The sequence below is a fragment of the Patagioenas fasciata genome, chromosome 22, assembly GCF_037038585.1.
Source record: "Patagioenas fasciata isolate bPatFas1 chromosome 22, bPatFas1.hap1, whole genome shotgun sequence".
In the NCBI taxonomy this organism is placed as follows: Eukaryota; Metazoa; Chordata; class Aves; order Columbiformes; family Columbidae; genus Patagioenas; species Patagioenas fasciata.
Window position 1 is genome coordinate 88744 of NC_092541.1, and position 12800 is coordinate 101543.

Here is a 12800-nt window from a genome sequence, read left to right on the forward strand (position 1 = left end):
CTGCTTTGATGGGTGGAATTTTGTTTTAATTTCTGTTCTTAGGCTGAGAGAATATTTTCAGAAGTAAGGAGGATTGAAAACTACAGAGTAGAAGGCATGGAGATCTATTCGACTACGCTGTGGCATCTGCAGAAAGATGTTGCTCTTTCGGTTCTTTCAAAGGATTTGACAGACATGGATAAAAACTCACCAGAGGTATAAAATGCTGTGGTGTTGAATGAGAAGAGGGCAACTGCGTGTAGCAAAAACAATGATTTGGAACAAAGCTCTGAGCTCTAGTCTAGTTTGAGTGTATTCCCTGTGAGAACTGCATGGCAAAACTAGAGAGTGAGGTGGCAGGAGTGTCTGTTGAACTGATGATGCCTGAAGTGGCTTCTTAGAGTTAGAACATCAGCTTACACAGAAGAGGTTGAAACCTTTTGTCTGTTAACACTTATTTAAGTTTGCAGTGGTGCCATTTGTTCAGGAAGATCATGGGTTAGTCAGTCACTCCTGCTGCTGCCAGCATGCGAAGTTGAGTACTATTTTTCCATGTATCGCCTTTTAATTGCTGTAGTTACTTCACTGGCACTTAAAACGTTTTTGTTCTAGAACTTATTTTCAGGCATGTTGCACATTTTTATGCCAAAGTCCATTAAACTTCAGAGTGTATGGTAATATGAAGTCATGATATGCAAAAAGCCAGACATCTTTTAATGGGTGCCACAATAAAAGTAGTAAATGTATGCATTTATGTATGTGTTAACAGAACTGAGAACTGTAGCTTGTATAGAAATAACTTTTTTTTTATATGGAGGAGAGAATCCTGTTTGTGTTGTCTTGCTAGCTTGTCTAACAGGAGAAAAATTGAAACCCATGAAGCAGTTTTTAATCATAGTAATACAACCTGGAGAGAAGAGGGTTCAGATTCTAATACAAGGAGTGAAGAACAGTTTTGTGATTTGGCAGTGATGCTAAAAAATTGGGAAAGCGAGGGACTCTGGGCTGTGATGCTTTACAATCTCAATGCTCACTGCTGAGCAGGAAGGAAAGCAGAGGTTGCTGCTAAAATTGTTGCATTGCAGATTTCCAGATTTGTCATTTGGAGGGAACTGAAGAGTGAAATAAATAGCAAAGGTGTTTTATTTCTAGCCTTTTCAGCAGCTTCAAAAGCTTTAGTCATTGGTCAAAGTATCTAATCAACACAAACTTGAGTGTCCTTAGGTTCTCAATTTCTGTATTTCAGCTTATCTAGCTATAGGGGGTACTTAGGCCTATCTATCTCTCGGGAATGAGACTTAAATGTTGCTTTATTTTTTTTTAATCTAGGAGGAAGTTATATATAATTACGTAAATCAGTATGGAAATATCTGTTCAGCTCCAATTTAGTCACTCTGAGTCGTAAAAAGTGTGCTAATTTTGCAATGCTGTTTCCACTAGGCATGGTGCGCTGCAGGAAACTGTTTCAGCTTGCAACGAGAGCATGACATTGCGATCAAGTTCTTCCAGAGGGCCATTCAAGTTGATCCAAACTATGCTTATGCCTATACCCTGTTGGGGCATGAATTTGTGTTAACGGAAGAACTAGACAAAGCATTAGCTTGTTTTAGAAATGCAATTAGAGTCAACTCTAGACACTATAATGCATGGTAAGTTTTGCTTTGTCCCTCTCCTTTTGCATGTGATACAGAACTCGTTTTGGAGAAAGGTCCTCTGGGTGCTGCCGTGGCTATCGAGCAGGGCTATTTCTGCAGAAGGTGTGGGCCTCATCTCTTTATTCAAGTTATTTCTGCAAGGACAGAAAAAAAAAAATGGAGCTTTTTTGGTTTCCACAGATCTTTGCTGTAGTATACCAGCTGTTTTGTTCTGTGTGGCGCTCCTCATCCCTCTAGTTGATTGTTCTTCAGCTGCAGTTGGAATGATGAGATCTGCCGCTTTTTATATCTTAAGATACAGTCAGTTTCTTACAGCTTTTTCTGTAGGAAAAATATACAAAGTAGTAAAAGTTCTGCTAATGAAAGTCACTTAGCCTTGAGAAACTCTCTTGGGACAGGAATTAACAGGCCTTATTTGGAGAGCTTTAAACTAGACTCTAAGGTGGATGGGGTTGTAGCTGGGCTTGCATCAGTAGGGCATCACCCTAGAGTCGATGAAGGCTGGGAGGCCTCCCATACCCTGGGGTGAAATCGGAGTGTTCAGCTCGCTCTGAAATGCCTGCGCACCAATGCGTGCAGCATGGGGAATAAGCAGGAGGAGTTAAAAACCTGTGTTAGGGCAGGAGATGATGACCTGGTGGCAGGGGGGACAGCACACGTGACTGGAATGTGGGCATGGATGGCTGTGTCCTTGTCAGGCCAGCCAGGCGTGGTGGTGCAGTTGCTCTTTACGTGAGAGAGCAACTACAATGTATTGAGTATTGTCTGGGCATGGATGAGGAGCAAGTTGAGAGTCTGTGGATTAAAGTTAAGGGGCAGGCTGGCAAGGGTGACACTATTGTGGGTGTCTATTATAGGCCACCAGATCAGGGTGAGGAAGTTGATGAGGCCTCTACAGGCAGCTGAGAGCAGCCTCACAGTCACAGGCCCTGGTTGTGGTGAGGGATTGGCTTCACCAAGGGGAAGTCGTGCTTGACCAACCTCATTGACTTTTATGAGGACACAACAAGATGTATGGATGATGGCAGAGCGGTGGACGTGATCTCCCTTGACTTGAGTGGGGCATTGGACACAGTCTGCACAGCATCCTCCCAGCTGAACTGAGGAGTGCGGTCTGGGTGAGCAGGCAGTGAGGTGACTGCGAACTGGCTGAAGGGAAGAAGCCAGAGAGTCGTGGTCAATGGGCAGAGTCCAGTTGAGGCCTGGATCCAGTGCAGTGCCTCAGGAGTCAGTGCTGGGGCCTGTACTATTCAATATATTCATCAATGATTTGGATGAGGGAATAGAGTGACTGTCAGCAAGTTTGCTGGTGACACCAAACTCGGAGGAGTGGTGACACTGGAAGCTGTGCTGCCACCCAGTGAGACCTGGACAGGCTGGAGAGTTGGGTGGGAAAAATGTAATGAAATAGAACAAGGGCAAGTGTAGAGTCTTGAATCTGGGCAGGAACAACCCCAGGTTCCAGTGTAAGTTGGGGAATGGCCTATTAGAGAGCATTGTAGGGGAAAGGGACCTGGGGGTCCTGGGGACAGCAGGGTGACCATGAGCCAGCACTGGGCCCTTGTGGCCAGGAAGCCAACGGTACCTGGGGTGGGTTAGAAGGGGGTGGTCAGTAGGTCAGAGAGGTTCTCCTGCCCCTCTGCTCTGCCCTGGGGAGACCACAGCTGGAATATTGTGTCCAGTTGTGGCCCCTCAGTTCCAGAAGGACAGGGAACTGCTGGAGAGAGTCCAGCGCAGCCACCAAGATGCTGAAGGGAGTGGAGCATCTCCCGTGTGAGGAAAGGCTGAGGGAGCTGGGGCTCTGGAGCTGGACAAGAGGAGACTGAGGGGGGACTCATTCATGTTTACAGATATCTAAAGGGGGAGTGTCAGGAGGATGGAGCCAGGCTCTTTTGGGTGACAACCAGTGACAGGACAAGGGGCAGTGGGTGCAAACTGGAACACAGGAGGTTGCACTTAAATTTGAGAAGAAACTTCTTGATGGTAAGGGTGGCAGAGCCTGGCGCAGGCTGCCCAGGGAGGTTGTGGAGTCTCCTTCTCTGCAGACATTCAAACCCGCCTGGACCCCTTCCTGTGGAACCTCAGCTGAGTGTTCCTGCTCCGGGGGGATCGGACTGGATGAGCTTTCCAGGTCCCTTCCAATCCCTTTTATGCGTTTTGCTTTGTAGTTGTTTAGCCAGTATTCCTGTGTATCAAATATCAGTTATTCAAACTACTCATTGGGGCGGCGGGGCTGGGGGGGAGGTAAATTTTAAATGTAGTTTTTTCCCAGAATAACTTGCTTCCCACCCTCGAGGGGGTTGGCAAATCTGTAGACTGTTTCTTCCAGGTCATATTCACTGATAAAGACTAGTTTCATTAGAATACAGTCTTACTTAAAAACTGTTTTTCTACTTGCAGGTATGGGTTGGGAATGATTTATTACAAACAGGAAAAGTTCAGTCTAGCAGAAATGCATTTCCAGAAAGCACTTGATATCAATCCTCAGAGCTCAGTCTTACTGTGTCACATCGGGGTGGTAAGTAGATTGCACTTTAACTCTGTCTTTGGGTTTTTTTATCTGCTTTTGTAATTTATTTGCAGTAGAAAAGTAATTCTGAATGTTTTTTAACAAAAAAGCGTAGCAAGTTCAAAATACCTATTTGGGGATCTTAAGTGCCATATGAATTATTATTAATCGATTAATTCTGATACAGAATTAATGGGTCAGAAAAGAAACCCTCCTATTTTTCCAAACTACTTTTAGCCGATAATGGAATTATACTATCAGGTCGTGTTTGTGAGTTGACCTAACTAGTAGTGATATGAAAATCAAGCCTGTGTGCAGATACTCATGTGAACAGAGTATAGGGGTTTTTATACTTGAGACATAAGAAATGAAGTGGGTTTTAATTGCTGTTGCAAGCAGTTGCATCAGCACTTCCAGTTCTATAAAATGCTAAGGCACCCATTTTGCCTTTCAGGGTGTGATATTTTGGCCCTGGCTTTATGTTCACATTGCCCTCGTTCCAGTCACTTGCAGATGTGACAAACTTATTTCTTAGACTGCTTTATGCCAAGTAAAGTTTAAGTAGCAGGCAGCTACTTCAACTAGCATTGAGTAGCTTAATTTTATGGGTCTATTTGAAAAGTTGGTCAATTATCCATCTGCCACTGTGGTCCTTAAGCTGTAGCCTCACTCCAGCTTACAGAGTTGAGCAGCAGTCCTCAGGTGTTTGTGATGGCGAGTTAAGGCTGCGTAAGCGTGGTGGATGGCTGCCTGCTGGTGTTGGTTTGCCTTCTGTGCGTCAGCAAAGCTGTGTCGAATGGTACGGGGATAGTGGCTGCTTCTCATTGATGTATAGAGAAAGGCATGGAGTTCGCTCCTGGCCAAAGGTTAAATAATTTCTGTAAACCACTGGGAGGGGAGAATGTTTTGAGGTGTAGACAAGGCAAGCTGACGTTTTCTTCCTGTAAGAAAGCTTGTTAAGATTTGGTCTAGAATGTCCTTGTCTGGCAGCTGAGCTGTTGTTTTCCTTTTTAAAATTGTTCTCTCTTTTCTGTGGTAGGTCCAGCATGCACTGAAAAAATCTGAGAAGGCTTTGGATACTTTAAACAAAGCTATTAACATTGACCCCAAGAACCCGCTATGCAAATTCCATAGAGCTTCTGTATTGTTTGCAAATGAAAAATACAAGGTAAGATTTGGTTAACCTTAAGTTACCTTTAAATTGCTGCGGCTAGGAATGGGAATGCACTGGAAACCAAATGTTCGCAGATTACCACTGAGTAGCATCAGGGCTTGCGGGAATAGCCTGGGACACTGGCCTGTCCCATGGAGGCCAACATGAAGCGTTTGCTTTGACAAGTGCCGCCTTTGCCAAGGAAACTATGTTAAATTTTTGATGGCTATAAAATCTAGGGCTAACAGGCGATGCTTTTAAAGTTATTATTGTAGTGCAACCCTGTTCTTGATGGAATGTACCGTATGTAGATGCCAAGATTTGTTTTTGTCCACATTAGTACTAAGTCACAGTTTAGTGATGGCAAAAACTGGTTGCAGACTGCTAGCTTGTGCTTCCTAACCTCTCTTCTTCCTTTTCAGTCTGCTTTACAAGAACTTGAAGAACTGAAACAGATTGTACCCAAAGAGTCTCTTGTTTACTTTTTAATAGGAAAGGTTAGTAAAACTCAACTGGGATCGTAAGTTCCTTGGTCTCTTTCGTTGCGGAAGTGTACGCCTAGTGAGGAAATGTGGTGTCTGTCGCCTAGCGGTTTCCGTTTGGAGCAATATTCTAAAAATTCCTGAAGCTTCAGATGAGGCTTACTGGTCACGGCTTTATTATGTATCAGCTTTTAAATACAAAAGACAACAACTTCATGTAAATGTAGCCTTTTATACTTGTATTTTAGGTTTATAAAAAACTGGGCCAAACACATTTGGCCCTAATGAATTTCTCATGGGCCATGGACTTGGATCCCAAAGGAGCCAATAACCAGATCAAGGAGGCCATCGATAAACGTTACCTTCCAGATGATGAGGAACCAATAACTCAAGAAGAGCAAATCAGTGAATGTTACCCCTACGAATCAGGTTTGTATTTCCAACCCTTGGTCGTTCAAAGAGATATTTCCACTTAAGTGGTAGGAAGAACCCTGGTTTAGTAAGTGAAACATGCTCAGCCTTGCTTCTTGTCAAGAATGAACTACAGAGGCTCTTCATTCAGAAGAATTTATTCATGCTTCCTATAGTAACCATGGTATAAAGAATTGTGACATTTATGTAGAATCTGTAGATAGAGTGAGACAGAGAGAATGACTACTGAAAAATCATACAAATCATGATTGTCTAATAGTATCCTAGGAGAGCCAGATGTTCCCAGAGCTGCAAGTCGTCCCTCATAGGAGCAGCAAATCGTTTCAAGGTAACCCAAATGGCAACTGAAAGTATCAGTTTTTTCAAATTGTCTGCTAAACATAAAAGGAAACATAATGGAAACAGTTTCATTTGAATATGGAGAACATAAAACACTCCTGTTACGCTGCTTGCCAGTAATGCACAAAAAGGAATTGCCCGGGTTTCTGTTCTCTAGCTTTTTATTACGAACTTAAATCTGTAAAGGCATGGGCAGCTCTGTGGAGCATGGATAGTCATAAATACAGACCTCTGCAGACTGAAATAGTGATAGAAAGTAAATACTCATAAGCAATTTTTTTCTCCCAAAGTAAAAAATAACAGGTTTGGTGTTCTTATTAATAGATGTATGCTACTTTCTGTAATTCTAAATCTTCAGCTGAAAAAGTTGACACATCTCTGCTGTATATCACGTAGATTTTATTGATCCTGTGTACAGTGTGCTTTTTAATACTGGACACTTATCCTGTGCTGCACTTCCTGAAGTAGAAAGTGGTTTTTTCTACCCTGCTGTTGTAGTTGGGCTGATCTAGAACGCAGGGTCACCAGGGCTGAGCGCGATTCGGACAGGGATGGAGACAGAGTGCTTGAGCTGCTGAGGAGCAACGTCTGAAAAACCCACAGAACACCACCACTTCAATAAGTGACAAAACATAAAATAAAATAAAACAGAGTGAGGGTGTGTGTGAGCAATTTGGTCTCCCTGGCTGTGCAGATGAACTGCAGAAGAGTTTCAGAGTTTCAGCTGAACAACTCTTTTAGGACATATGAGACAAGCTAAAGGAAATGAAGGTATCACTGGGGGTGGGAGCAGAATTGGTTTTAATTTATCGGCTAGTGTAAGCCATTTTGTGTATTCAATTGCCCAGCGTTGGACTGGCGGTGTCCATTGTACAGAAACCTGTAAATTGTTTGCATTAAAGCATTCAAAGGCATCTGTTTCTCCAGATGAAACAATTTGGGTATTTGGGAATTTACAATGAATATGCTAAATTGTACTATGGAAAGCAGACTCAAATTATATGTTCCTGTGTGTGAAGACCAACCATCCTTAGATACTTACCTTTTGTTCTAGTTTTAACAAGCGTAGAAGCTAAATATTTAAGGGTAGCCTTTGGGTATGTACACGTGTATCTTGTATGCTGTGCACGACATGCTGTTGGTATTCAAGTAGCAGTAGGAATCTACTTTTCCTGGAAGCTCTAGGCCCAAGTAAATCTTCAGCATCAGAAATGTCTGTCTGCATTTACTCAAAGGAGTTCTTGCCACATCTCTTATGCAGTATTCTTTGTCGTGACACAGGGATTAAGTAGAGGCTGCCTAACACTACTAATGGAATGTTATTCGATTGTAAATTAAGTGGTCATGATGCAGTAATGGAGTGGGTAACTAATGTGGGCACTTCAGGGAGCTGATGCTGTCTGAAGGAGTGGGAAGGCTAAACTGCTCCTAAGGCAATTTTGGAATCCTCCATACTAATCTCTGCCTAGCTAGGTGTCAGAATTCAGATTTTAACAGAAGGTGGGGCCAGTACTGTTTAACACCTTCATCAGTGACACAGTGGATCGAGTGCACCCTCAGCAAGTCTGGGGATGACACCAAGCTGAGTGGTGCAGGTGACACTGCTGAGGGATGGGAACCATCCAGAGGGACCTGGACAAGGTCAAGAAGTGGGTCCATGAGAACCTTATGAGGTTCGACAAGGCCAAGCGCAAGGTCCTGCACTTGGGTTAGGGCAACCCCTGGTGTCAGTACAGGCTGCAAAGGAAAGGATGAAGAGCAGCCCTGCAGAGAAGGACCTGCGGGTAAGCTGGCAATGTGCTGATTGTATCTTGGGCTGCATCGAAGGGAGCGTGGGCAGCAGGTGGAGAGAGGGGATTGTTCCCTCTGCCCTGCTTTGTGAGACCCCCCCTGCAGTGCTGGTCCAGCTCTGGGTCCTCAGCACAGGACACACATGAAGCTGCTGCAGAGGGGCCGGAGGAGCCAGAGAAATGATCCGAGGCTGGAACAGCTCTGCTGGGGGACAGGCTCAGAGAGCTGGGGTGTTCAGCTGAGAAGAGAAGCTCCGGGGACACCTTAGTGCGGCCTTTCTGGACTTAAAAGGGGCTGATAAGAAAGATGGGGACAGACTTTAGAGCAGGGCCTGTTGTGACAGGACGAGGGGTGATGGTTTGAAACTAAAGGGGGGAGATTCAGGCTGGACGTGAGGAAGGAGTTGTTGCCCTGAGGGTGGTGAGAGCCTGGCCCAGGTTCCCAGAGAGGTGGTGGATGTACCATCCCTGGAGACATCCCAGGCCAGGCTGGACAGGCTCTGAGCAACCTGAGCTGCTGAGGATGTCCCTGTCATGGCAGGGGGGGCACGGGGAGGGCCTTTCAACCCAAACCATTCTCTGATTCTGTGGTTAAAGTGAGGTGTTTCGTTAATATGTACTTTGTATTAATTCCTTTCTAAATACCTTTATTTAGACTCCATTAAGCTGACAGGGGTCAGCCATAAGGAAAAAAGGAAAAAGCCATATGGCTTTAAAGCATTCTGAGAGGAAGCTCCAACCCATTGCTGCTGTGCTTTCAACACGCTGGGGTTCATTGGGTGGGCAGTGGTTGTAGAGAAGCAGCCCAGTAATGTTTGACTAGTTTGTATTTCTTTTTCTTCCCAGTTGGCACAGATGAATCCCAAGAGAGCAGCATGACAGATGCAGATGACACACAGCTCCACGCAGTTGAAAGTGATGAATTTTAACCTCCAAAAGCCAGTGTCTGAGCTTGAGTGTGTGTCTGGTACTGTTGTGTTCTCCCCTTCCTTCGCATCCTGGGTCTTCACGTCACTGAGCCAGCATTGTCATTATTCTCCACTGACACCATGAGAACACCACTCAGACTTAAACTGTACACGGAATTAATGGCAGTGCTATTCAGCTGCTACTGGTCTGACTGGTTGGCTCGTACGCATTTATGAAAGTGAGGAGAAAATGCTATTTTTGGACTCAGCTTTGCTGGAAAAATATCATGGAAGAAAGACTTGTGGGTTGCTGTAACGAAGCTGGTAGATGTGGGGATAGTACTAATGAAGCAGTGTCTTGTTCTTTTTCCAGAAATGTGTCTTAGTTTGGTTCTTTCGTGGTAAGCAGAGTGCTGAACCTCATTTCCAAGTTCTTCAAGAACAGTGTTGACAAATTCAGGCTGTTAAAGACTTTTGCATATTGTATTGTAACTTAAATGCCAGGGAATGTAAATGACCTTAAAGCTGCAGTGTCTCCAGTGAACAAACACGATGCACGTGCTCGGGCCTGGGAGCGTGTCAGACACCGTAAAGTGTCAGTGTCCCGCTCAGGAGTGCAGGAGAATCACATTGCAGAATCAAAGCTTTTGTGAAATGCTTTCATGTTCTAACCAGGAATTAATTTATTCACCCAGTTTCTGAAAGGTCAGTGTTTACTTTGTACTTCGAAGAAACAAGTCAAAGGCCATGCTTCATTTTTCATATACCCCTTGACTTATTCTTCCCCTTTTAAGAATTAAAATTAATAAAGGGCAAAATCAAGAGAGAGATGTAGATACAACTGTGGTGTGAAAACATCAGACCCTTAGGCCAGAGTGACTGTGTTTCTAAGCAGATAAACTGGGAAGACCGTGGAAGCCTTAATGCAATCAGAACCTTACAGTCAAATGCATCAAATAACTAAGATTAGTATCCGTTTTTAAAGCTGTTTTGTGAAGAGTGGCCCAAGCAGGATGCAAAACGGTGCAATTATATGTCCTTTTTTTTTTTTTTTATGCTGTTAAGATTTTCACTTTGGGACGACTCTCCTCTTCTGCAGAGGCTGCCTCTGGGAACAGCGAGCTGCGCCACGTCAAGTCCAGAATTATCTTTCTCTGTAGCAACAACTGGTGCCCTTTATGAAGTGATGATAAAGAAAATGTATGATACAAGCAGTTTTAAAGAGCAATTTATGAATAATAAATTGGGAATGATATGAATTTCATAGCAACAGATGTGATCAGTCTTAATGTTTGGGTATAGGGTTTTTGGTGTTGGTTTGGTTTGAATGTATTGGGTTTTAGGGGTCTTTTAGTTACGCTTAGAACTTTGGTTTTGTTTTTAATTCTGTCGTTGTTTACACTCGGCACATCTTTCTGTCCCAGCTCCTCTCTGCTCACGAGCCACACAGACACTGTTGTAATTGGAAAAATAATCCTCAAGTGCTGAGCAAAAGTCTCGTTCTCTGGGGGTTTTTTGCTTAGTTCCGTTGGGTTTGGTGGTTTTTTTTGTTAGAAGTCAGAGGGAGGATAAGCAGTGAAAAATAGGCTTAAACTCCCCTAATAGTGTGAAAAGGAAACTCTAAAATCTGAGGAATGATAATATATTAAAGGAGCTTTGTGCTTCTGTCACATAGTTCTGATCAGCTTGCGTCCACAAGTTCTCGAATAGACTGGAAAATCATGAGGTGTTGCAGCTGCCCCGCGCCCACCGAGCCCCGCGCGCTGTGCTGCGGCGATGAACGCCCCGGGTGATCCCGCACCGAACCCCGCGCGCTGTGCTGCGGCGATGAACGCCCCGGGTGATCCCGCACCGAACCCCGCGCGCTGTGCTGCGGCGATGAACGCCCCGGGTGATCCCGCACCTAGCCCCGCGCGCTGTGCTGCGGCGATGAACGCCCCGGGTGATCCCGCACCAAGCCCCGCGCGCTGTGCTGCGGCTGCAGCGATGAACCCCCCGGGTGATCCCGCACCAAGCCCCGTGCGCTGTGCTGCGGCGATGAACCCCCCGGGTGATCCCGCACCAAACCCCGCACGCTGTGCTGCGGCGATGAACCCCCCGGGTGATCCCGCACCAAACCCCGCGCGCTGTGCTGCGGCGATAAACGGGTGATCCCGCGCCAAACCCCGCGCGCTGTGCTGCGGCAATGAACGCCCCAGGTGATCCTGCACCAAACCCCGCATGCTGTGCTGTGGTGATAAACCCCCCGGGTGATCCCGCACCAAACCCCGCGCGCTGTGCTCCGGCGATAAATGGGTGATCCCGCACCAAACCCTGCGCGCTGTGCTGCGGCGATAAACGGGTGATCCCGCACCAAACCCCGCGTGCTGTGCTGTGGCGATAAATGCTCCAGGTGATCCCGCACTAAACCCCGCGCGCTGTGCTGCGGTGATAAACGCTCCGGGTGATCCTGCACCGAGCCTCGCGTGCTGTGCTGCGGCGATAAACGCCCCGGGGGATCCGGCACCAAACCCCGCGTGCTGTGCTGTGGCAATAGATACTCCGGAGTGGTTCCGCACCAAGGGAGCGTGGGGCTCGGGTTTCCCAGAGCTGATCTGACCCACAGCCGAGCTCGGGCCGGGTGTCCCGTGTCTGTCTCTCCCGTGTGTGTCCGTCCCTGTGAGGAGGAATTTCTCAGCACCACCTCAGCACAAGATCTGGAGGCAGCACTTGTGTGAATGCCACCAATTAACTTGCTGATTGACTTCCTTTTGGTTCCCAACGTATTTTTTAAGCAAAAAGCACGAGTAAGCAGGTGCTACTCTCAAGACTTTTCCATAGCAAATGCTGTTGTTTAAATGGGGACCAGAGACCTAGGAAATTGGTGCCTTTTTCCCTTTCCTTTTGTTCTCTAAAAATCGTGAACAATTGTAATAAAATTTTCAACACCTTGCAAGGAGCTCTTAATTCAGCTGGGATGTAAGGATATTTGTGCTATCTGCAAGATTTATCACTTAAAACTGTCCCTTGCTTTATATGTACATTGTACCTTAAAGTGATTTTTCTTCCCCCCCGCCACCTCCCCAAGAATGTCAAGTAACATTTAGACCATGCTGCTATTTTACCTTCTAAATACATACACAAAATCAGTATTGAATTGATAAAATGTTGCTCTCGTTGCAGAGGGACAGTTGGCAGGATGGCGAGCGTGGTGGTGCTGTGGCAGCCAGGCTCAAGCAAGAGTGTTCACTGGAAGAATTAGGGAACTGTCATTTCTTACAACAAACTATGAAAAAATGGGAAGTGTGGGTGTGCTGTGTACTATTTGCATTGAAACAATGTAATTTGTCTTTTTCCTCTTTTTTTTTTTTTGGGGGGGGGGAGGGGCTTTTCCTGACTTTTTATTTCAAAAATTGTACAGTCTTAGGAAAAAAAGTCTTTTCTGTTAATATATTTGTGATTCATTAAAGGATGTGGAAAATCCAAATAAACTACTTTTAAAAGCAGACTTATCCCCAAGTCATTGGGGTCAGTGATGGGATTCATCCTTCCGGACGTTTGTGGGCACACCTGG

The 12800-nt window shown here is 45.4% G+C and overlaps 1 protein-coding gene across 7 annotated transcripts in view; it reads left to right on the forward strand.

Annotated features, from left to right (window-relative positions):
• CDC27 (cell division cycle 27) overlaps nt 1-10517 on the forward strand; it is a 30239-nt gene extending 19722 nt beyond the window's left edge. For 6 of the 7 annotated variants that reach the window (XM_065855907.2, XM_065855906.2, XM_065855911.2 and 3 more), the window contains 7 exons: nt 43-195; nt 1420-1628; nt 4035-4152; nt 5183-5311; nt 5719-5793; nt 6027-6207; nt 9186-10517. In XM_065855907.2, coding sequence (XP_065711979.1) covers nt 43-195; nt 1420-1628; nt 4035-4152; nt 5183-5311; nt 5719-5793; nt 6027-6207; nt 9186-9268 — 948 coding nt within the window. In that variant the 3' untranslated portion in view covers nt 9269-10517. Of the gene's footprint in view, nt 1-42; nt 196-1419; nt 1629-4034; nt 4153-5182; nt 5312-5718; nt 5794-6026; nt 6208-6469; nt 6539-9185 lie in introns of all 7 variants that reach the window. The other variant, XR_011735544.1, reaches the window with a different exon arrangement.
• Nucleotides 10518-12800: the final 2283 nt, after the last annotated feature.